Source organism: Anser cygnoides, chromosome 16 (genome assembly GCF_040182565.1).
Source record: "Anser cygnoides isolate HZ-2024a breed goose chromosome 16, Taihu_goose_T2T_genome, whole genome shotgun sequence".
Classification (NCBI taxonomy): Eukaryota; Metazoa; Chordata; class Aves; order Anseriformes; family Anatidae; genus Anser; species Anser cygnoides.
The window spans coordinates 10414929-10438295 of NC_089888.1; the positions used below are offsets into that span (position 1 = coordinate 10414929).

General features: G+C 54.2%; 2 protein-coding genes across 7 annotated transcripts in view; one reads left to right on the forward strand and one right to left on the reverse strand.

Annotated features, from left to right (window-relative positions):
• PKIG (cAMP-dependent protein kinase inhibitor gamma) overlaps positions 1-6976 on the forward strand; it is an 18362-nt gene extending 11386 nt beyond the window's left edge. For all 4 annotated transcript variants that reach the window (XM_048072559.2, XM_048072560.2, XM_013189353.3 and 1 more), the window contains 2 exons: positions 1944-2119; positions 3223-6976. In XM_048072559.2, coding sequence (XP_047928516.1) covers positions 1969-2119; positions 3223-3302 — 231 coding nt within the window. In that variant the 5' untranslated portion in view covers positions 1944-1968 and the 3' untranslated portion in view covers positions 3303-6976. The remainder of the gene's footprint in view (positions 1-1943; positions 2120-3222) is intronic.
• Positions 1981-23083, reverse strand: ADA (adenosine deaminase). Of its 3 annotated transcripts, none has more exons than XM_048072556.2 (11): positions 22971-23083; positions 16359-16420; positions 14148-14270; positions 13908-14051; positions 12588-12703; positions 10615-10739; positions 9909-9980; positions 9674-9775; positions 9215-9282; positions 8798-8927; positions 1981-7648 (listed from the first exon to the last, which is right to left on the reverse strand). In XM_048072556.2, exons 1-11 carry the CDS (start codon positions 23004-23006, stop codon positions 7547-7549), a joined length of 1080 nt encoding a protein of 359 aa, XP_047928513.2. In that variant the 5' UTR covers positions 23007-23083; the 3' UTR covers positions 1981-7546. The 3 variants fall into 3 exon arrangements, with proteins under 3 accessions (XP_047928513.2, XP_047928514.2, XP_066834477.1); XM_048072557.2 differs by lacking the exon at positions 22971-23083 and adding an exon at positions 16882-16900; XM_066978376.1 differs by lacking the exons at positions 16359-16420; positions 22971-23083 and adding an exon at positions 14864-15071.
• Positions 23084-23367: the final 284 nt, after the last annotated feature.

Genomic DNA, 23367 nt, shown 5'->3' on the forward strand with positions numbered 1-23367 from the left:
GCCGAGGTCTGGCACCAAAACCTGCCCCGAACGCCACGTCCACGCCAGCAGAGCCGAGACCGCTGCGGCTCAGATCTCCCATTTCATTCCAGTCCTCACAAGATGCTATGGAAAAATAAGCTTGAGCCAAACAGCAGGCTTGGCAGGGCAAGGTTATTTCAGCAAGGCGAGGGAGCTTTAAACTCCGGAGCCTGCCCTGGGGAGCCACTGCTCCACAACCATCCATCCACAGTGACGGCTCCAACTCTGCGGGCAGGAGGGAGGTGGTTCTTTCTTATCACTGGCCGATGCTAACAGATATTTCACTGGCTAAGCCCCACCGAGCTGGTTTGGGCCTGCCAGGAACTGCAGAAAAATCACATCTCGCCCTGAAAATTGAGGCAGTGGCTCCTGGATGCAGGGGCTTCCCGGCGCCCTGGTGGCCATGAGGGCGAGCAGGGACCCCCTGGCCCGGCCTGGGGGAGCTGCAGAGCGGGACAAGAGCCTGGAGCAAGGGGCCGGGACAAGAGCCTGGAGCAAGGGGCCGGGACAAGAAGCAAGCGGTCGGCGCTGCGGGAAGCGGCCGCCCCGGCCCCGGTGGCGCTGCGGGGCTCCGCGGGCTGAGCCCGGCGGCAGAGCTCAGCCGCCACCTCCCGGTAGCTTCTGCCCCAGCATCGTCCCCGCTGCTCCCCACGGAGCTGCCGAGCTTCGGTAAGGACTTGGAAGGGGATGGCCGAGCGCTCTCCGTGCCCCAGGATGGGGCGCTTTGCCTGCTGAGGTCCGCCAGCCTCGGCGGTGGAGGCTGCGAGGCTCCCGAGGCTGCGGGTTTGAGGAGCTGGGCTTCCCAGCAGGCTTCCCTGGTAGGAAGATCAGCATTGAGCAGGATCGGTGCAGGAGCTGAACAAACCTCTCAGTGGCACATTGACCCCGAGACACAAAAGCAAGTGAATGCTACAAGTTGCCTTTTTTCCATTAGATGCCGGTGTTCCTGACCGGCACCTCCTCCACGTGGAGGAGCAGGGCGGAAGGCGTCCTTTACAGTGGGCAAAATAATCCAACTGGTAGCCTCGAACTTCCATGCAGAAAAAACAAACCGAGTGCCAAACTCAGTGAGCAGGAGCGGGAACCAAGAGCACCAGGTTTACAGCGCCGAGGCAGCATGTGACAGCTAGCTCCGTGCCTGGGCGCCAAGACGCTTGCGGTACGTTCCCAAAGCTGCTCAGCTCCCTGCACTGTGTGCAGGACAAATGCTGGCAAGTTAAAGCCTCAGCTAAAATGAAAACCAACAGCTTAAACACCCACCAGGCTGGACCAAGAGCTGGCAGACGGCTTGTGTTCATTGTGAACCTTTCTTTGCACTCTGCGCTTGGCACAGACAGGAGCGAAGGGATCCAAAAACCTCACAGAAAGGTTGATTTTCACATGTTAAAGTGCTTATCGGAAAGCCATCTCACTGAACTCTCTATCAGTTACACGAATGTGACAAACACACCAGTACTGATGTGAAGCACTCACCGGCTCCTGGAGCTTTTGGGTGGCTGCCTGCTGGAGCCCCATTTCTGATTACAAATTCGGGTTGGATCAGCCCCCCCAGTGCGGAGAGCCAAATTCAGCCTTCATTCAAAGCTCCTCGAATGGCATTTGGAGGAGGAAGAAGGGCTTGGGCCAGGCTGATGTCGAGCTGAAATGCTGAGCTTTGAATCCAAGACAGCCTCCGTTCCCCCACCGTGCCGGGGAGCCGAGCGGCAGGCGCGTGGTGTGCGCTGAGAACAAAGCTGGTGACAGCAGAGCCAGCAGCAGGTCGTTACCTGAGATTTCGGTAGCTGCTCCGACTGGGAGCGGAGTTGCAGGGGCTTTTTTTTTTCATGCTGTAATTTACCTGCGTAAAGTCATCTAACCTGGATGCAGCCATGCATCCAGGTTGGCCGAGCATCCTCGACCTCAGAGTTGTGTTTTCTCTGCAGGATTTTGGATGTGCATAGAAATTCAATGGAGGTAGAGTCCAGCACGTACACTGACTTTATTTCCTGCGATCGGGCTGGCCGGAGGAACGCTGTCCACGACATCCAGCGAGATGCAACCACCATCAGCATGCGCAAGCTGACCGAGGACATCAGTGACCTCACCGTCGAAGGGGCAGGTGAGCTGCCGCAGGCACTGGTAGCCACAGCTCGTGGTGCCCAGCCTAGGAGAGCACATCATGAAACGGCAGAAAAGCAAAGTCCCTGGGGGCCAGGCACAACGGGGGGATGCTCAGGGGGAACATCCCATCCCTCCCTGCAGCCAGCAGGAGGCTCACAGGCTGAGGGTCTCTTGCAACCAGCGGGGTGGTCCCTGGGGTCCTGGTGCAAGAACACTGCAGCCAAGGTCCTGGTCCTGTTTTAACAGGATGAGCACCAACCAGCAGCCTTCCTGGGGCAAAGTACACGTCAAAAATACCTTAGGCCTCATAAAAATCATGGGGGTGGGGGCTGTAATTTGCTTTTTCCATTTCTTAATTACCCTTTAAATAGTATTTTGAATAGCAACAGCAGTAATTTTAAGCACCACCAGCCATCTCCATGCCTTTCCCCATAGCCCAGACATGGCAGCATCACCCTGCTCAACGCTGCTGCCCAGCTAGCTGTGGGATGCACGAATGCTCAGCTCTGAGCCTGAGGCTGGGTTCACTAACAAGCAACCAAACACACAGCACAACTGCAGAGAATAAACTCCTTTCCAGCCCTTTCTCCAAGCTGCACTCTGTAACTATAAAAATGCTTTAAAATGCATTACCCCAGCTGTACCTCTTCAAATATGTCCCTAATAGTACATGTCCATACACCTGTCTGCAATAAGCACAACCTGGAGCTCATCTAGAGAGAGAACCAGGGTAACTGCCTGGCTGTCCACTTGGAACTTGCCTACACAATTTAGGCAAGGAGAGCTCATCCCTGCTTTGAAAGGGACTGTTGGTTTAGGACTGCTGTATCGATGCACCCTGCAGTCATATAAAATCCTTGCACCGTCCTTTGAGACCTGAGGCACCCTCCCAGCACCACCAGCTACCCTGCTTTGAGAAGGGTTTGTGCTCTGGGAACGTGATGGGACAACCATATACATTTAAGCCAAATATCTGGCCACAGGTAGGTGGCAATAGGGCTTCAGCTAGCGAGCTGAATGAAATCAGCTGTAGCAATGACTGATCCCTTGTGTCCTGAGCACAGCGTAACCATGCTTTCCTCCCACTCCTCCCTTCTGCAGACAGCGAAGCACCTAGCACCTCTTCTGAGAGCGACCCTGGAGCACGACCAAAGGAGCAAGAAAACAAACCCTCTCCATGACAGCGTGCAGGGGGCGGGATGGGGCAGCAGGAGGGACTTGCTGTGAATGTTAAACGAGAATTTGCTATTGAATTTGTGGACAAAAGCCAACCTGGACCAGGCAGTTGTCTGTCACACGCCTCTGCAGCAGCCATTTTGTTTAGAGCACCGCAAGATGCTGCACAAGGACTGGTACCTCCAAAAGACTTCTGCTCCCATCCCTAACGATTTAGAGCAACACTGCAGTGTTTGTAGTGACATGAGCCATTCTCAAGATGCCTTAGCTGCAATTTTCCCCTATGGGAAAAAGCGATTTCAGTAATAATATACACACCAGACTTTCCTGTCCAAGGTACCTTCCCACTATTGCAAATTTAGCCTATTATTTATTCCGTTTCCATAGATTAGAAGTTTAGACAATTGGTTTTTCCACACACTGCCCTCATCCTGCATCTCACAGCTGAGCTGGCCTCCGGACTGCCCGTGGGGCCGCTCGCCAGGGCAGGCAGCAGGGGGACCCGGCCGGTCCCGCGCGTCCATGGCCAGCCCCATGCAGCCCCACTGCTGCTGCTCAGCACCAGGAAAGGACCAAAGCACAGCCCTGTGTGGACAAGCTCCACCGAGAGGCCCAGCAGCATCAGCCACAGGCATCTTTTTCTTTGGGTTTTAGCATTTTAAGGTATTGTTAAGGGGAGGGGAGAAACATTTTGCTGTTTTGACTGTTGAAATTCAGGCTTAACTTCGCAAGCTGTTAGCTGAGATTATCTCCGGTAGGATCTCACACCATTCTCTCTTTTAGGAGACATGTTTTGTGTTAAAGATGGTTTGATAAAACTATATAAGCTGTTGGAATAAATAACACAGCCTTCAAGTACTGAAAGTGCTCTGCCTGGATGGTTGTTCTTCCTCCGTTTCACCTTGTAACAGGTTGGGCTGCAAGGAGGTTACACCAGCCTCTAACAGGGAGATAGGGAACTGTATGACAAGAGAGTCCCTTCTGTCTGGGGCTGTGAAACCTCCCCAAACATTTGCAGCCCCCAGTTAGAAGCAGATTTAAAGTTGGGGATGGAGAATGCCAGAAATCTGCCCCGACTTGCCCAGGTTTGCTGCAAGGCAGTGCTTTTCCAGGTTTACTGGAAGCCAAGCAGGGTAAAGCTGGCTTAGGACTTGGCAGAGCAGCTGAGACACCAGAAGAAGAGATGCCGGTGGGAAGAGATGTCCTCAGCACAGCACCAAGCTACAAGGACATCCATCACTCACGTTTCACCCACCCAGCACAGATGATCCCAGCAGAGCTCTGGGAGACGGCTCCAGCCCCACAGGGATCGGTCCTGCAATGGACAGGGCAAGGCAGAGCTGGCCTGAGAAAGCCTCCAGCAGTGACACAGGGACAAGCACCTCCTTGACAGCCTCAGGAAGAACTGAACGTTACAACTTTGAGATTTATCAGAGCAAACAAGGCCATAAATAAGCAGAGAAGTTGCTGCCAGACAGGGGGCGAATTGTCTGTGGGTCTCCAAGAAGCGATGGCTGCGGGACCAGGACAGAGATGGATGTTGCTCCAGCCTGCCCAGGAAACAAGGACTTGGCAGCCAGGTAGAGGCTGCATCTGCTTCCTTGGCAGCCTCACACAAGCTCCCCCCGAGCTGCCTGGATACTATTGCAGCTCTGTTCCCAGACGGCGGCCAACAGCCTGCTCCCTTTTCCCCGTGCTCAGGGGCAAACAAGCAGGTAGCTCCTGGTCTTGGCTGACAGGCGGTTTGGTCTTCAGGCCCTATTTCCAGCTCTCCTCGCTTCCACCAAGCAGTATTTTTGGCTCAGACACGCACACGAAGCAAGCCGAAAGGCAGTGCAGAGGGACTGTGCACCACGCATGACCTCCAGCAGTCAAGAGAGGGCTAATCTTGGGTCTCCCTGGTCAGAAGATAGCTGCCGCAGTTATATTTAGGCAGATCACCAGTGACCCGTTGGCCAGCCACCCTCAGAGCACAGGCATCAGGTTCCCCCCACAAGTAAAAGAGCCGGGTCAGCTGCCATCGCTGCAGGACCAAGGGCACTGGATGAATCCAGCGATGTCCTGACTTGCAGAGCTGCTGAGCGCACAGATGCTCTGAGCCCCTGATTTCAGCTGAACATACAGGCATGAGGGACCTCCGCCAGCTCCACCCGAGTGCTAAGCAATGGGAAAGTCGATCAGAAAACACCCAAAACACCCTCCTGCCTGAGCTGATACCACAGTCCAGCAGCCTCGCGGACCAGACCGTACTGCTTCTGGCCCTCAGCATCAACAAAGCGTGCAAAACTCAGGAAGGGGGGAGAAAATATCAGCTATTTGTGACGCATGACAGAAAAAGTGATAAGGATTCTGCTTCTAGGGGTAAGATACGCATTTCTACGATTACTGAAAAGACGCAAGGTTGCATCAATAAATCCAGATTGTAAGTCTAACGAGGGAGCATAAGTACCTTCCCTCTTCTGTGCCGTACATTAAAACTTTCAAAGCTACCTGCTAGCAGTGGGAGGCAGGAATTGGGCTGCCACACCAACCGATTGACCCCTCTGCCTCTAGCAGGGGTACAACGGCTCGCATTGCAGCCCACGGAACACGGCTCCTACCAGTCTCCCTTGAGCAGAAAGGCGAGAGGATTTCTGTTTTAATATAAATTTGTTATTTTATTAAACGGGATTAACAATCAACTGTCCAGAATCCAAACAAGCAGCTTCTTCAGAAACAAATTTTGGAGAAAAATTAACTCAAAAAATCCTGGCTCTAACAGCAACCATATTCTTAAAAGTGATGATTTATAATTTGCTTAAAAAAAAAAAAAAGTAAGAAATTCACTCTCTCCTATCTATCTAGGTGTATGTATGCACCACGTATTTCAGAGATGAGTATTTTACTCAGAAGACAAATATGGAAGCCTAGAAAGAAAGGAAACATTCCCAGCACTGGGGCGCTGCTGGCTGAGGCTGGGCAGCCACTGTCCAGGACCACCACGGCCCTTCGCCAAAGGCAACTTTTTGGTGTAGGATCTTTGGAGCATGCACCTTTGCAGACGCCTGGGATGCTGCAGCATGCCACACACACCACGCTCCCTCCTCATGTGCATCGAGGAGCTCTTTGTCAGCAGGAAAACTGTCACTTCTCTGGCTGCATGGCTCTATTGCATATTAAGTAAAAATACTGTAATGCACCAAAACGGCTTAGGAATTTTGGTGAATATTTCCTTGCAAGTTCTCCACCAAACTGAAAGTCTGACTCCTAGCCGGTGTTGTGGTTAAGCGAGAAAAGCAATTCAGATGGGACCTGAGTCAATATTTGATATTGGGCCCTAGCTTATTAATCACTGAGTTTAATAGTGCCGTAAGATTATGTCACGTTAGGAAAAGCGCAGAATGGTTAAAACAGGCAATCGAGCACAATTTTTCTAAGGTCCTAAACAAGGATGCAGGAAGAGCAAAATGCAGTTTACAGGAATCGTCTAGGATGAGTACAAAACTGGGAAAGTCCCAGAAGGCAGATTTGGGCCCAAAATGGTAAAAATCCGTTCCAACTTCCTATGCATGTGTGAGCACGCTCACGGCCAGCTGTGAGCTCAGCTGGAGCCCACGGTGTGCGCTTCCGCGGCAGTGACGTTGTAAGACCCGATACACAGAACTCCTTGGCTGAGGGAGGATGCCAAAAAAGGCTTTTTTTTTAAAAAAAAAAAAAAAAAAAACGCCCTTCAGACCTGTGCACCAGCTTCCAGCTTGTTCTTGTCCTGGGCCTGTTAGCACAAGACTAACCACAGGTAAACACAGCTGCAGCCAAACCTCCCTACCCGCACGGATGGGGATAAACCCTCACACCTACTCACTCCCGACCTGGCACACCTTTTTCCTAGAACGGCGGAGATTAACCCTGACAGTCAGAGCCAGAGGAGATTATTTCTGCACCACGGGCAAGGGCTAAGGCAGGTCAGCAGGGCACGAGAGGTCCTTCTGCTCTCGTTTATGGTACAGAGGGAGCAGCAGCTGAAGGGAGGCGTTTGGGTCTGCGTGCACAACAGCAGAGGAAGCTGGATGTCCATTTGGGAGACGGTTCACGGGGGCGATAGGGGTGTGTGTATGATAGGAACCTGATTCTGCTTAGCACTGTAAAGGTTAACATGGGATGCCAGGAATGGAGACTGACCCCAGGCACCTTCCGGCGCTCCCACAGCCCAGAGGAGAGTTGAGCACACACGAAGAAGGGCCACGGCTCCACGCTGGCTTGCAGGGACGCATCACGATGCGTTGGGCACCATCCCGTAGGCTTCATACAGCGTATTGAGAAGTTCCTGCTTTTCTTTCTCGGGTAAGAAGCTGGACTGAGCTGCATTGATGTTCTGGAAAGGCAGACGGGGAACAGAAAGATGTTAAGGCACATCGGAGATGAAGATGTGGCTGTACACATCCAAACCTATCTCTGACCATCAACGAGCCAGGGAAGGTGAAGTTTCCACTCCAAGATACATTTCCACAGCCTCATTTCCCAGGGCAACTGCTCTGGCCCACCACTAGCAGCAACCCCGAAAGGAACGAGGCAGGCACGAGGAGGAGGCCTTTAAGTACTCCGGAGTTTGTAGGATACACACTTTAGAGCTGTTCCTACACTCCAGGTGTCCCTTTGTGCCAACACAGCTGGTGGTGGCAGCCTGACGTGTGCTGCCATGACAAAGCCCAGCTGCACAAGGTCCTCTCCAGGGACCTTCCTTTTGTTACACAGAGCCAGGACGGCTTTTTCAAGGGCAGCAAAGGACGGCTGGCATCCAGGGACCCCAGGCTCAGAGCTGCCCTTGTTCTCCTGCACCCGGGGAGCCAGGTCTGCAGTAGGGGCTCCAGGCAGGACAGCACACCCTTCAGTGCACCCCGCATTTCCAATTCCAAGCAAGTGTCTTTGCAGACGCGGAGGTGGCAGTCATGAGCATGACTGAATGCTAACCAGGAAAGCTCCCTGGATATGCAGATAAGCCAAACTCCCAACAGTTATCCTGTCTTTTTGCCTTGGGTGAGTAATTCAGAAAACTAACAAGTAAAGCCAGGTTTTGGGATGTATTGAAAACACATAAGTGGCTGCGCACCAAGCCAGCAGTCGCTTTGTTTTCAGTTCAGTTTACAAGTGCAAAACCTGCAAGCTCTTTTGTATATGCGGAATCTTACTAGCTTCAGGGCCAGGCCTTGAAATAACCTCCCTGCAATTCCAAATCCATGGAAAAAAAGCAACAGGCACCTTCCTTCCTACAGTTAGATCTGTTCTGAAGACTCTGCTAGATCATTTCCACCCTAACCTGTTCTCCACACAGCCCAAAGCAGCCACATGGGGGCTGCCACCCCCAGTGCCCCCGCTGCACGAAGCCGCGCTCAGCTCCTCCTGCTCGCTGCACCCCCAACAGGATTTTATTTTCCCTTAAAACTCTTCAGCTTATAAAGAAAACAAGCAGATGTCTCTGGGCTTCACCAGGACCCCTGCAGAGCACCAGCTGAGGCCAGCTTACCACTCTCTTGAAATCCTCCTCAGTGAAGCCCATGTAGTCCTTCACTATGCTGTAATCCGTGTCGATGTTGGAATTGAAGATGAGGGGGTCATCGGTGTTTATCGAATAGTTAGCCCGATCCTTCCTAAATCTGTAAGGGAATATAAAAACGGTGGGCGAAGCTCTGTGCGTGGCAGTGTTCATGCACTTTGCAGGGTGAGATGTGGTAAAAGCAAAAACCTCCCAGCAGCAAGGAGCAGAGCGCGGGGTGCCTGCTGCGTGCGGGTCCGGGCACCCAGCTCTCACCCACCCGCACCCCAGGGACGTACCACGCTGTCCCAGGTGGTTTGCCTTTCCCTCACACAGCAATAAAGCAGCTATAAGTAGCCAGGATTTGGGTTAATGACTTTGAGATTAAACGTTACGCGTGTGTCTTACTGCACGGCTGGGTGTTTCCTGAAGTCCGGCAGACATGCTCCGGTCAGATAACTGGACCAGGGGCAGACCTGGTTGGGGGAGTTAAAACAAACACGAAAAACAGCATTAGCCACACAGATCTGAACTGCAACTGTGAACACAGATAGCGGTGAGCAGGCAAACCAGATGGAGGTTCAGGGCTTTGTTCACGGCCCGGGCAGCTTCCACCCTCCACCCAGACACGCTCTGGTACCGCAGCCTGCTTTGTGGGATAATTCTGCAGGCTTGAGGTCCATAAATCAGCAAATAAGCTGTCCAAACCATATCCTCAGCCAGAACAGGATCCGTTTCCTCTGCCACACGCTTGCTGCGAGCTTCTGTGCGCCCTGTGTGGCCCACAGCCCGGCCAGCAGCCAGGCACCAGCACCGCTCCTGCCGCGGAGCTCGGGGCACCCGGCTTCCACCGCAGGGCGTCCTCACCTCAAAGTGCATCTTGGTTCTCAGCAGCTCCTTGTAGAGCTCGGGGTCCTCCAGGACGTGGTAGCCGTGGCCGATGCGCTCAGTCTTCAGGAGATACACTGCCTGGAGAGCATGGGGGAGCAGCTACAGCCTCTGAGCCGAGCCACGGCCCGGCTCCCTGCCCGCCACGTGAACACAGAAACCCCTCGGGATTCCCCTGGGGCTTCCCAACCCCAGTGCCCTGAGCAACTCGTACCTCCTTGATCATGGCAGGCGGCCCGGCCTCCCCGGCGTGGACGGTGCGATGAATGCCGCATCGTTCGGCTTCCTGAAAGGCGAGGGAGGAAACGCTTCGGTGCGAGGGCAAGGTCACCAAAGCTCTGGCACAGCCAGCGGGCTCGGCTCCCGGAGCTCCCGGCCCACGAGGGGTCAGGACAGTAAGACCAGCAGCAGCAGCACTCAGAAAGCTGGGTCACCTCGCACCCGGAGCCCAGCCTTGCTTCAGGCTCTTTTAATAAGCACTGGGCTGTCCCCTCCCCAGAGGGCAGCAAGCTCGGGGCGCTCCTTCCTCCACCCACTGGCCTCTGTGCATGGACTCACAGCAATTCCCATCTGTGGGGCTTCTTCCTACTCCAGCAGCAGCCAAGTGGGGGGATTTAAAGCTGCTGGGGCAGGGGACGTGATGCTCAGCAGCCTCAGGGCTTTTTGGCTTGATCTGCCTGGCGCCGTGCGCTGAGCTCCAGCTCTCAGGATGCGGTTAGGCAGCGATGTCTGCCTTTAATCACTGAGATATAAACATGGGAATAGCTTTTCTATTTAACAAAACATTTTTAATTGCTAAAGTTAATTTTTAAGCTCTCCCAGCTGCTTGTGGTCTGGGTAAAGTGCTGCATGTCGCCTAGCCAGGAATAACTCAGCGTGTGCTTTCTTAGCGCTTCTTTTAAGAAGCTTATTTGACAAACCTCGTAAGCCGCCTTATGGCCAGAGGTATTCTCCACCTTCAGCGACTCGTCCCCGGCCAGGTCTATGGCCACCACGGAGTCGTTTCGATACTTCTTGCAGAGCTCCACCACCTCCGGAGACCAGCCTGGAAGAGACAGCAGCAGGATTCAGGAGAAAGCTTTCGTATAGTCACACTTTGAGATTTTTTTTCTAAACACGGAAGAAAATGTGCTTTCATGGCGTGGTGTCATGGAATAGTTTGGGAGGCACCTCCAGAGGTTCCCTGCGCAGCAATCACCCTGCCCTGCTGCACAGCATCCTCCGCTCCCCCGGACAAGATGACGGATGCTACTTCTGGTGAAAAGGAGCTGCACAGCCTCCTGGAAGGCTGACCTTTAACACACGGTTTTATCTTTTTGGCATCAGTGGGAGAGAGTAACAAACGGCCAACAACCACTCAGGAGTTATCTCTGATCAGGATGCAGTATAATCTCTGACAAAGCAAACACATCTATTAGCTGATACTTCACCTACCCTTCGCAAAAAGGCCAAGAAACAGAGATAAACTGCAGAGTTAATAATTAACCGGCACCTGCTGTGCACGTACAGTCCTGAAGTCACATGAACACACAAGAAAATGGGTGCAACTGCAACTTCTTTTATCACCAGTTTCGAACTCGCCAGGTTCGAGCCATTATTTCATTGATAACTGAGATGTAGCTAGCTCTGGCTGGTATTTCTGCCTCTCTCTTGACACTTCCTAAGTTTCGGGGTGGCTTCCCAGGAAGAGCTCGTGCCCAGAGCCACCTCTTCAGGTAGCACACGCACAAAAATGCAGACTCAGCTGTTTGCAGGAGGAACTCCAGCCGCTGTGCAAGCGCACGCTGCACGTGCTGCCGGCTGCCCCCGCAGACACGTGGGACACAGGCTCACAGCTTCCAGTTTCTACAAAGAAAGAAGTTTTCTTCCTAGAAGCCAGAAACCCGAGGGTCAGGATTTCAGATTATTGTTTGGTCGTCTTTCCCCGCCCCCCCCATCTCTACTTGGACACCCGCAAATCTTCCAGTTTCCAGGATTTTTTTTTCTTTTTTTTTTTTATTTTCATTTCTAGCAACAAATTAGCCGTGTGTTTGTTAGAAAAACGTTCTGCCCTATTAAACCTGCCTAAAATTCATCAGGATCTGAAGGCATTTGTAGCAAAGTTTCAGTGTAAGACAATTACTGCCAGACAACTCACTCCTGCTTTGCTTCTCTCCAGGTGAAGATGCTCACAGAGCTCAGCAGCCCAACAAAATGCTGAGAATTATTTTTTTCCTATTCTGTGTCATAGTACCTGCTATTGAAGAAGTTCAGAGCTGCTTGTTTTGGGAAAAACACTTTATATTTGTGACTTAAACATGTTTTACTTGTTTTTCCGGCTTAAACCAACAGTGAGCTAGCAGCCAGCGGATTCTCTGGCTAACCCACGCTGGGGCTAACGAAGGAGCGTGCCGCTGCAGCGGCGTGATGGTGAGCTGGAAAGTTTAATTTCTGCCTCCAGAGCTGTGGGACATCAGCCTGGCCCTCCTCTGGGACCACTTCTTCCCAAAGCAATGTGGCCGCTGGCTTTGGCAGTGGCTTCAGCCAGCCCAAGGAGAGCTCCGAGCCCCGGGCACGGAGCGAGGTAGGAGCAGAAATCCCAGCTCCCACAGGAGAGGCAAAAAAGAGTCCTGTGTCCCTTTAGCAAGGCCTCCAGCTAGCTCTCCTGACGCTGGCTGCACCTACAGCCCCGCTTTCACTTCCAGCAGACCCTTTACAAAGGGTGAGGGAGCAGAGGACCCTGACCGAGAAAGAACAGCCCGTGCTCGGCACCATGCGGTCCCACATCACACACAGGGCCACGGGGCCGGTGCTTTCCCCACATTTCCGCAGGGACCTGAACCCAGGGGACATCCCCCCCCAGCCGCGCGTCAGGGAAGGGGAGCAGAGCAGCAGGGGAGCTGCAATACATTACTTGGCATATGGCGCATGCAGCATAGAATAGACCTGGCTTTGATGTGGAAATCCCTTTCTCCATCCTGCAGTCCCTGATTTACGAGGTGAACAACTTCATCCGGAGTGAGGTCTCCCCTGTGGGGCAGAAGAGGTGGTAGTGAGAGGCTGGGCACCGCCTGGGCGGGCGGGCAGGAGCTGCAGGGACGAGAAGTCGGAGACCCCACAAAGCCCGGGCCCCGCTGGCGGTAACATCCCCGGGAACCCAGCTGGATCACCCCCAGCAAACAAGCACATTTTGCACCCACGCCACGCGGACGTGTCTAGGACGATTTAGAAAAGCCTCAGGGAATTAGATGCCACTGCTGCTTGGGCACTTCTGCAGCAGTAGCTGCCCAAAGAGCTCTGCACCCAAAGGGCTCCCTCCTACCTGGCTGTGCTGCAGAGCACCTGGGCCAAGTTTTGGCCAGCGAGCTACCCAGAGGCAAGGCGAGACTTCGGTCACTGCCTGTCCAAGCAAACGCCCCGAGGAGCCGAGCCCAAGAGCCTCTCGTTTGCCAGGGCAACTCATTAGGATGCACAGCTCCCTGCAGCGTGGCGAGCACAGCACACCCAAAGCTACCACGACACGTCCTGCAAGGGGCCACCGAGCCCAGCACTGATTTAATTAGCAGCATGCAGCAGCGCGGGGGTGACATTTAAACAAGGGAGCACATTGCCAGCCCCTTGCAACACTGCCCGCTGGCTCAAACTTCTGCTTTGCAGGCAGGCAACCCCTGTCCAAGCCCTGCTTCCCCCGTCCAAGCCCCGCTTTCCCTCGCAAGGGGAATGGCTTCAGCCAAAAGCTCAAGCGCAGCTGCCTCGCACATGCTGAATTAAGTGCCTGCAGCAAGGCACATCAAAACACGACAGCACACAGAGGTATTACAAGAGGAAAAATGCTACGGACAGGGCAGGGAGAGGGAAAAGTGCCAGAGCTGGCTGCACCGGCGGAGCGAGCAGCCCCGGGTACCCAGAGGTGCCGGCTCACCCACGCGGGTCCCAGCTCCTGGGTGCTGGCCGGGGAGCTCGGGCAGGAGCATATACAGGTACAGGGCAATTAAGTTAAAGGCCGTGATGAAACCTTACTAATTAACGCGCTGTGGCAGGTTGTGAGAGGGAAAAAAAAAATTATTAGTCTTCACGTCTGACCGCGTTGCGACACTTTGCCTGCAGCTTTTCAGGAGAAAGGATGACGGGGTGGCCAAGCGGAGCCGAGCCCACCCATTGGCACGGCCCTGCCCTGCTGCCCCCCTGCCCCCCTGGGACGGGACGGAGGGGATGCTTGGGGGGGGTCACTCACTCGGCTTGTCCCCAGGGGATGGGGCTGACGGAGCAGTTGGCCAGGAGGTGAGGGCTGTAGCGGACCTCCACGTAGACGACGCCTTCCTTCGCTTTTGTCTCCACCAGCTCGTACGCGATCCTCCGCACCGCCTCGCGGTCCCCCCTGCAGGGACAGCGACGGGACCCGTCACCCCCCGGCACCGGGAGGGGACCCGCAGGGACGCCACCGAGCGCAGACAAGCAGGCAGGGGGTACTTACGCGATGGCAGGCATGTAGTGATCAAATTTCTCTAGAAACTCGGTAAGCGACAGCGGCGTGTTGTAGCTGATGTGCTTCAAGAGGTCATCAACAGTGTCGCCGGGGAGAGGAATCCCTCTTTTCCTGGAAAACAAGTCACATTTTACCAATGGGGAAGGCTATCGTGTTTTTAAGAGGTCTCTAAGCACGGCCTTAGCTGGCAGCATCGGCCTCCGTTTCTTCACAGAAAAGATATGGCACAAGCTGTCCTTCCAAAAGCTCCTCGCAGACATGGCCCCGGATCTCCGCGGGAAGCACGGCGATCCGAGACACCAGCAAAACACAAGCAGATCGAGATGGAAGCCCGGGGTGACCCAGCGGGAGCAGGGCCAGAGCACATTTCAAGCTTAAGACAGAGCTCCTCGGGAGGGGCTCTGCATTATTTCTTGGCATCTCCCCCTTCTCGAATTGCCAAAATTCCTTAGAAAAGTTAATTTCTACTTATGGAAGCTCAAGGGCCTGAGAAATGACAGGGAAGTGCGTGGGCTCAGGACCACCCGGCTTTGCTGCAGGGGAGCCCGGCCCCAGCAGCGGCACAGGGGGGTCTCAGCAGCAGCTCCCACGGGGGGCTGCGGGTGCCAAAGCCCACCCAAACTCTTCATCATCCCCACGCACCATCACCTGCCCGCGGACGCCAGCCTAAAATCGGGAATAACAACCAGACATTTGGTTCTAACCCTCTTTCCTTCCTTCCCGGCGCTGCCGCGATGAGTTACGGCCGGCTGATGGATGTCTCCCTGCTGACGGAGACCAAACCCCGGTGACAAGTCCAGCGACCCGCTGCCAGCAGCTGTCCCGCGAAGCAATCCGCAGGAAAGCGACCCGAACGCCGCCAGTCCTGGGCTGAGCGAGCGCTGCTCCTTTCCCCATTCGGGCAGAAAGGAAAGCAGCCCCGGGCGCAGCGTTCAAAGGCAATCTGTCCGGATTAAGTTGCTGGCACTCAGTGGGGGCCGCTCAACGCTGCCAAGGCATCAGCTTTCCCCCCCGCCTTGCCCTTTCCACGGCAGTGACACGTCGCTGTCTGCTCCGGGAGCTCTCAGCTCTTCCTCTGCCCGCCCGGGGGACACCAAACACGGAGCCCCGCAGCCAAGCTGCTCTCCTGCCCCCCTCCACGCACCCCCAAAGCATCACCAGCGGCAATGGTGCTTCGGGATGACCCTCAGCACGAGGATGCTGAGGCTGGCTCTCTGTTGGAGCGGGGTGGTGGATGTGGCCACCATGGCTTTGGAGCTGCTGTGGAGCCCAAACCCCCAAGAACCGCAGAGTTCAGGGCTGCCCCCGGGGGCTCGTGCACCCCAGCAGCTTTGTGCTACCTGTACGCGTCCAGCCACCACCTGGTAAATTGATTCCCAGCTCTTTGCCTTTAAAAATAGACCACAAACAGCTTTGTATGTCCAGGGTGAGGTTGTAAGGCAGTGTCCTGCACTGCCCCTTGGCTTTGGGGTTTGTGTACACACTTGTTTTAGAGCCTGCAAATAGCACAGCCTCGCTCCACCCCAGCTGAGCACCGAGGGCTGGCAGCGCCGGGGCTGCTTAAAAATAGGAGGGAGCTCAGCATGCTCCCGGGGAACCGAAGTTCCTGCCCTAAGCAAGCAAGGAGCAGGGGATCCTCGGCCAGGTGCTGTCTCCTGGGCCTCCAGGCTCCTGCTGCCCTGCCAGGCACAGCATGGGCAGCGGGGACCCCACTTGTTTGCCCACAGGGACTTTCATCCCCGCACCACAGCCCCGCAGCTTGAACCTGACGCCACAGCGAGCAAGGGGGATGTCTTTGCCCTGGCCTCTGCATCCAATTGATGGATCTGTGGCCATTCCCAACAAAAAAAAAGCAGCTTTAGAAAGAATAGCTCCCCCAGGATCACTTTGCCCAGGAGCCCGCTGGGCTCACAGGATGCCAGAACCACTTCCCACCCTCCCCAAATCGACTTCTTCCCTAAATTACCAGAGCTGTGCTTAACAGCTGTTTCCTGAAATCTCTAAGCTTGACACATCCTTGATCTGCACGTATCTGCTACTGCTGTCCCTTCACTTTTTCAAAAATCTCACCGGAGGAAATCCTAAGTTTATTCTGCCTCCAGCCACGGAGCCAGGTCCTCGCCCCAGTTACTCAGCCAAAGCTAACCAACTACCCACAGCTAACCCACTACTCACAGCTTTCTTCCCCCAGATACTCACTTGCCAAAGTATAGGATTGTTTCTGGTCTAATGGCTCCATCCAGGTGGATGTGAAGTTCTACCTGCAGTAAAATAAAGAGAAATCAGTGATGCAGCAAAAGCTTACAGGTAGGCGGGTGGTGCTAACGCAGGTATAAATGCAGCTAACAGAGGGCAAAGTCATGAAAAGGAAGTGCAAAACCATTTAAAAAAATGATTATTTTTTAATATCTAAGTATTGCCCAATTATTTTCTTATTCCTACTGCAGGTCACAGATTTAATAGATCTTGCAAATTTATCGTGTCTTTAGTAATCTGCACACTGCTTCGGGAACTGTCCTACCCATACTTAGCTTGCATGGCTTGGAGTTTGGGAAGATTAAAAAACAAAAACAAATTAAAAAAAAAAAAACCAACAGCAAAACCAACCCTCAAACAAGCATCAATTAACTTGATAAGAGCATCATTACACAAGAAGTCAGGCTTCACTTCCACGAATCTACTCCAGGTTTATTGGTAATTACCTGGCATTATTGGTAATTACCTGGCATTATCACAGCCTGCAGGATTTCTAATGCTACACACAGAGTCCCAAGGTACAAGGTGCTGTAAACAAAAGGACAAGAGCTGCCCCACAGTGCTCACGAGCTTCTTTCAAAATAAAATGGTTAAGTTAAAATGGGACAGTAATTCAGGTCACGTTGAAATCCCGTTTCCTTATTATTGCTTAAACAATGCGTTTTGGAAGAGGAGCCACAGAAAAGAGCCAGCTTTTTCCATTAGGCAGCTGTGACTTCGGAGGGACATGACAAATACATGACAAATGTAATTTGGAAGTTGAGCTGGGAAGGAAAATCTTAGCTGTAAAACATTACAGCTAGATCTTCTTATTTCCAGACCTGCCTGCTTTTAAGCAATAGAATAGCCTACTATATATATTATATATATATTAAAGGAAGGACAATCTGAAGCACAAAGCAGTTACTGGGAAGGAATGGCTGCAGGACTGGCTTTGCTCATTCCAGGTCTTTCAGATGTGGATGAGTTGAGGCATCTGAGTACTAAGATGCCCAGAGACAGACTGCCACATTGCATGGGACACGACTGGGGCCATTACCACCCAGGAAACAGGTTTGTAAGAGGTGGCTCAGGGACATTTTCTCTAGTCCCATAACGCCCCGTGCAAGCCAGGTGTGCTTGGTGCCCAGCTCACGGTCAGGGTTTTCAACAACCAGGGCTGCTGCAAAAGGCCAAGGCTGCTGGTGTGCAGCAGCACTCGGATTTGCAATATGCGTGGGATGGCCGTGAAGCTACTGCTGAGATGGTGCACGCAACGGTGCAGCAAACACCGGGATGCAAAGTGCAGGCACCAGGCTCGGGGCAGCGCGAGCCACCGACCCTGTGCTGCTGCAGCCAGCCAGCCCAGGGGCCAGGAATACGCCCACAGACGTGGCAGGCTGTAAAAAGATATTGCTGTCACTTCTCCTACCCTTAAGACACGATCTGAACCTAGAGAGATGAAGATTTTTAAAGGGCAAAGCTTGATCTTTCCCCCTGCCCGGAGTTGTGCAATTCTGCTTACGAGGACTAAATGTCCCGAGAAGCAGCAGATAAAATAACAGGCTGTGGACACGATCCGCGCTGCCAGATGTGGATGCCTGGCACGTTTTCCACTCTTGAGCTCCGATTCCAATTTCAAAACCATGCGAGCTCCATTCCTTGAGGTTTTCAACAGCCCTTGTGACCTCCTGGTGGAGTTACAGGCTTGAGACACGCTCGCACTGATAAGAAAACCCAGCAAGCTGAACCCACCGGGGTCTGCATACCCCAAACGTCTCTCGAATGTTCCCTACAAGAACATCCCAATGTGACACTTCCAACAATGGGACAGCAAATTTAGTGGCGTCCTTCACCATGCAAGCCACCTCCTGCTGCTGCAGGCGAGATGCTCGTGAAGCAGCAAGGCTGCTCTCTGACACCAGCGGGCTCCTGCTCCGCGATCGTGCATTTCTTGGGGCCTGGAGGTACCTGAGCAAACCGCTAAGAGCCTTGGACTCAACCTAAAACTTTGTGGGGTTGATCCCAGGGGTCATTTCCTGCAGCTATTGGCTATTTAGATTCCTGGGACATTTAGGCAAAGAATTAAAAGCAAGCCCACAAGGGCGAACGCGAGGGCTCAGCTCCCCTCAGCTGCCTCCTGCGCGAGCTCCGCAGGCCCCAGATCCGCAGGAGGCTGCGGAGCTCTGCTGCAGCTCTCTTCTTCTGTGTTTGCTCTGGGCAAACAAAACCTAAGACTTTTGCAGATGGAAGTGGGTGACACGACCTTGCTTTAAGCCCAGTGCCCTGATAAAGATGAAAGAGGTTTCACTGAGCCGTGGCTCCAGGAGATGCTGCCTGAGCAGAGGCCAGGCGGAGCTGGGAGACCCACACACAGGGATCTCACCTCGAGCCCTCTGGTTTATCTGAGGCACACGCATTAATGGGGGTCTCCACGTTTGGTCCAGGACCTGAGCAAGTCAATAAAATCCCCCCAGTTCTGCTAAAGAGCGGTGCAAAGCCCAAGCAATGAGGTCAAAGGACACGAAATGCCCAAACGTGTGTGCTCTCAGCACACAGCACTCCCAGCAAGGCTGTCGCAGCAGACAGCACTTGCCGTTTCTATGCAAAAAATAAGCAGTTTTAGATCAGCCCCAGTGCCCGGCACGCTACGGCAGTTATCAGCAAGATGTTGTGGCTTTAAGCAAAACAAAGCGAAGCTTTAAGAGTTCTGGCTTGACCTCTCTCTTCTGAAAACACTGTCATGTTTTATTTTCAGCCTAATAACCTTCAAAATAAACTCAAACACAGAATATGGTACTGCAAACAAACACGTTCCAAGTCGGATTATTTTCAATTTAGTAAAATGAGGAGGAAAAAAAATTAAGTAAACATTCAAAGCATTTCCAGCTACAGCCAACCCGCCAGCACTTCTCTCTTATTCTACAGTTTGCTCAGCGGACTGTGACAGATCAGTTCGCTGCTCAGCTTGCCTGCTACGTGGCATGAAAAGCACCATCCAGCCCGGGGCACTCGAGGGAGTTTGCAAACCAGGTGTTTGTTCTTTTTACTTTAATTTTGTTTTGATACAATGACCAGAGTCAGCTGGTTGGGGCACAAGCTGAAGAGCCCTAATGCCGGGGTAAAACCTTCGCCTTTTTATTTTGACCACTTCTAGCAGATGTTCATTGATAAACCAGGCAGCTCCTGAAGTTTCATCATTTTAAAACCCTAGCAGTGACTTTGGCAAGGATTATTTATCAGCACATTAAGAGGTGATAATCTGAGGTTTGCTTTATTGATTTCAATAACTGAGTGATTACAGCTCTAACCGGTCAAGACACAAGGCAGAATAACAGTAACAGAGATCAAAATTCCACAAGAGATAAGATGAATGCTAACCCCTGCAAAAAGAATGAACTGTGTTCCCCAAATATAGATTATTTTTTTCCCCAAATATAGATTTTTTTTTCCTGGGAGATACACTCCCAGGAGCTAAGCTGTGAACTTCATAACCTTGCTGTAAACCCTCATTTTGGAAGCAACCGGTGAGGCTGGACCAGGAGGGATGTAAGGCAGAAGAGACACGGTATTATTCCCAAACCTGATGAAACCCCTAAATGCCTACTGGCAGACAAACCTGGGGGTTTGAGTCTTTAAAAGAGAAACAGGTCGGACTGCAAGACCCAGGCGACCTGCTGCTCCGTGCAAGAGATGTTTGTGCTTTCTAGGGAAGCATTCACACGGTGTGTTGTGGCTTTGGTGGCTGGCCAGGAGGATGCTGAACGGCGTTTGGTGCCTCCCCTCATGGCACCAGCGACTCAGCCTCCCTGCACAGAGCTCCTGGTGCTGCTGGGCCATGGGATGCTGACAAGAGAAGGGGGCTCTGGGGCATCCCCCAGGGACAGCAGCGCCGTGTCCCTGCCTGAGCCGTGCGGGGCTGGGAGAAGGCAAGCCTTCGGAGCAATAAAACTGAGTCCTTGCCCTTCGAGCGGCACCAACCGGCCTCAATTAATGCCATCACTGATGGGGTTATCAGGGAATGTGCCTGCGCTGCATACTGGAGCACGAGCACCCACAGCAGTGCTCAAAGCACGGCAGAGCCCGATGCTGCCGGGGGTCCCCAGTGTGCTGCCAGCACCATGGCTCAGACAGCACCGAGCTGGCTGTGCCGAAATAAACTTCATCCTCCTCGGGGCAGCCAGCTGAGACCTCGTGCGAGGGAAAAGCAGTGTGAAGGCAAGGGGTGCCCAGCCAGGGAGTGCTGGGAGACCGGTCGTATCTCTCTGCAATTACCAACAATTTATTATTATTATTTTAAGCTTTGCACCCAAGACAAAAGACCTGTACTATCTGCTCAGCACAGCTGGGCAGCTCTGTCTTACACAGCGGGAGGACAGGACGCTAGAGCAGTGCTGGCACCTTCAGTGACTCCTGGATTGGGTCACCTGGAGCTCTCCTGGCCATTGACAGGGACACCGACATCTACAGCGAGCTCAGGGACACCTCTCCCAGCCCCCAGGCAGGACGGACACACTGGATACAACTGTCTTACTTTGGATGGGGGTCCCCAAAACACCCCAATGCCCACTGTGAGCCCCGCAGCAGCTTGCCCAACCGCCTGCCCAAAGCAACCTGAGCTTATTTTGGGAGCAGCCAGCAGCAGGGCTGCAGTGCCTGTAATGGGGTGGGGGCCATATGCCAGGAGCCCCCACTCCTGCCCCCCACAAGGCTTTTAGGGCTGGGATTTCAGCTGTGTCAGGCTCCCCGTTTTGGTGGCAAGCTGAAAGAAAAGCCCGCAGGTGACCCACAGAAGTGGCACAGGGTGACCTGCAGGATGAGCGCCACGTGTCCCCAGCCCCCCGCACGGACACGGGCTCTGCTCGGGGTTTGGAGAGCCCGGCCTCAGAGGGAAGAGGCTGATGGTTGGTGTCCTCAGTCTTTTCTGCTTTTTTATGGCCTACGATAAGCAGGGGTCAAAGTCACACCGTGGCAGCCCCAGCAGCTCCCTGCCCGCCCGCCGCAGCAGCTGGGAGTCAGCGCGTTCCCGAAAAGCAGGCGGCAGCCCCGGCCCCTCGCCCGGTTACCAGAAACGTCCCTAACGCACAAAACTGGCCGTTCCCAATGGCAGAGGGTCCCGGGGGATGAATAGGGGTGATCAGGGCTCATTAACTGACTTCAGATCTCGTTTTTTTTCCCAGTCCTGACTTAGCAGGTTCGCAGGACTGAAAGGGACTGCCTGACTCATGAAATCCGGGCTCGTAATCGCCGGCAAGCAGACAGCACAAGTTTGACCTTAGCGCACAAACACGGTGTGGTTTCCCCAGGTCTCCCTCTTCTGCATCCTACTATCCCACACAGAAAAACCAGGAAGAAACACGACTGAAAGGAGAACTTAACTTGCTTCTTTCGGACAAAAATGTAAAACCGCTGGGGTAAACCAACAGCTTTCGTTCTCAGCGGAGCTGATGAAATGCCAACGTCTCCTAAAACTGAAGTGGCCTTAGAAAGGCTTTAACCACCCGCAGATACCAGTGCCCCCTGAATTTCGGTATCAAGGTTTGCCTGCTGGTGCACGGGTCGCCTCCCCTGGGAGGGAAACCTCGGGCAGCAACCGACTGCGGCGTGCATCAGGCGTGCGCACGGAGGCTTTTCCAAGTACGCCGCGCTGCTCTGCTGCAAGCTCAAACGGAGAGATAACTGGTTTGGGAGTGGTGGGGGATGCAAACAGTAGAAAATAAAAAACACACACTCAAAACCACGCTCTGAGGTTTTCAGAGGCAATCTTCTTCCCCAGGAAACCACACACACTTGCTGCCTCTCACGTTCTCCCAGAGCTGCTGGGAGACCCCACGCTGCTTTCTCTGTCTCCTCTGCCCCTGCCCACAACCCACGGAGCCCAAAGACACCCAAAGAAGAAAACCCCTTCCCCGTGTGCCAGCTTACCCAAGACCACAACCCAAGAGCAGAGGTTTCCCGAGGAAAAGGCAGTGCTCTGCCACCAGGTAGGTGGCTCTTGCTGAACACACCTGTCTCATCTTCTTCCCTCTCACCTCTTTTATAACCCGATTAAGAAGCACGTTACTAGATGATCCTATTCGGGGGATATTTATACAGCAAACAGTGAGACCGGAACGGCGGAGCACCCTGTGACAGCAACCACCGAGATGGTATCTCAAGAGTAACAGAACTGAGCGCTTAAGGGACTGAAGAGAAAGAAGAAGAAAAAAAAAAAACCTTAAAAGCGGTGGGGCTGCCGGCCCCCGCAGGGACTCGCCTCCCCCCCAGGAGACCATGCCCAGCGGGGGTCCCAGCGCCTCGCCCGCCCCGGGGTGCACAGACCCCGGCCGGCACAGGCGGGTGGCACGGCACGGCACGGCACGGCACGGCACGGCCCCGGTGCTCGCCCCGGCTCCCAGCCGGCTGCACGACGGCCGCTCAGAGCCCGTGCACGGTGCACGGCCGGCTCCCAGCCCGGTGCACGGGGCAAGGACCCGGGGCACAGCCGCACGGACCCGGAGCACGGCTCCCAGCCCGGGGCACGAGGCACGGACCCGGAGCAGGGCTCCCAGCCCGACAGCACCGCAGCCGCCTCACCTTGGGCCCCTCGAAGACCCGCAGCCCCTGCTCCATGCCGCCGCCGCTGCCGCCGCTGCCTCCGCTGCCTCCCGCGGCCGTGCCCCGCCCCGCCCCGCCCCGCGCAGCGCCGAGCACCGGGGGGGGACCCGGGGGGGCCCCCGGGGGCTCCCCGCCCCGCTCCGCCCCGGCTCCGTTCCCCCCAGGCGGGGCTGCACCGGGCCGGCGCCGGCTGCGGGGACAGAAAGCGAGAGGACACGTCCTGCCCTGGCTGCGGCGCTCAGCCGGTGCGGGGATGCGGCTTTATGGGGGGTTAGCCCCAAAAGAACTGCCTTGTTCTTCGGTTTTAAAGTATTCAGCCCTCACTCCCCCCCCCCCCTTTTTTTTTTGCTTGCAAAGGCGCTGCTCGGCTGCTCCC

What these genes read in the sequence shown, in the direction of transcription:
- ADA (XM_048072556.2), bottom strand. Translation starts at nt 23,006, where the DNA reads ATGGAGCAGGGGCTGCGGGTCTTCGAGGGGCCCAAG. An exon ending in AGGAAACACCCAGCCGTGCA is followed by an intron (nt 8,928 to 9,214) that starts GTAAGACACACG and finishes ATTCCCTTACAG; the next exon opens with ATTTAGGAAGGATCGGGCTA. An exon ending in AGGAGGATTTCAAGAGAGTG is followed by an intron (nt 7,649 to 8,797) that starts GTAAGCTGGCCT and finishes CTGCCTTTCCAG; the next exon opens with AACATCAATGCAGCTCAGTC.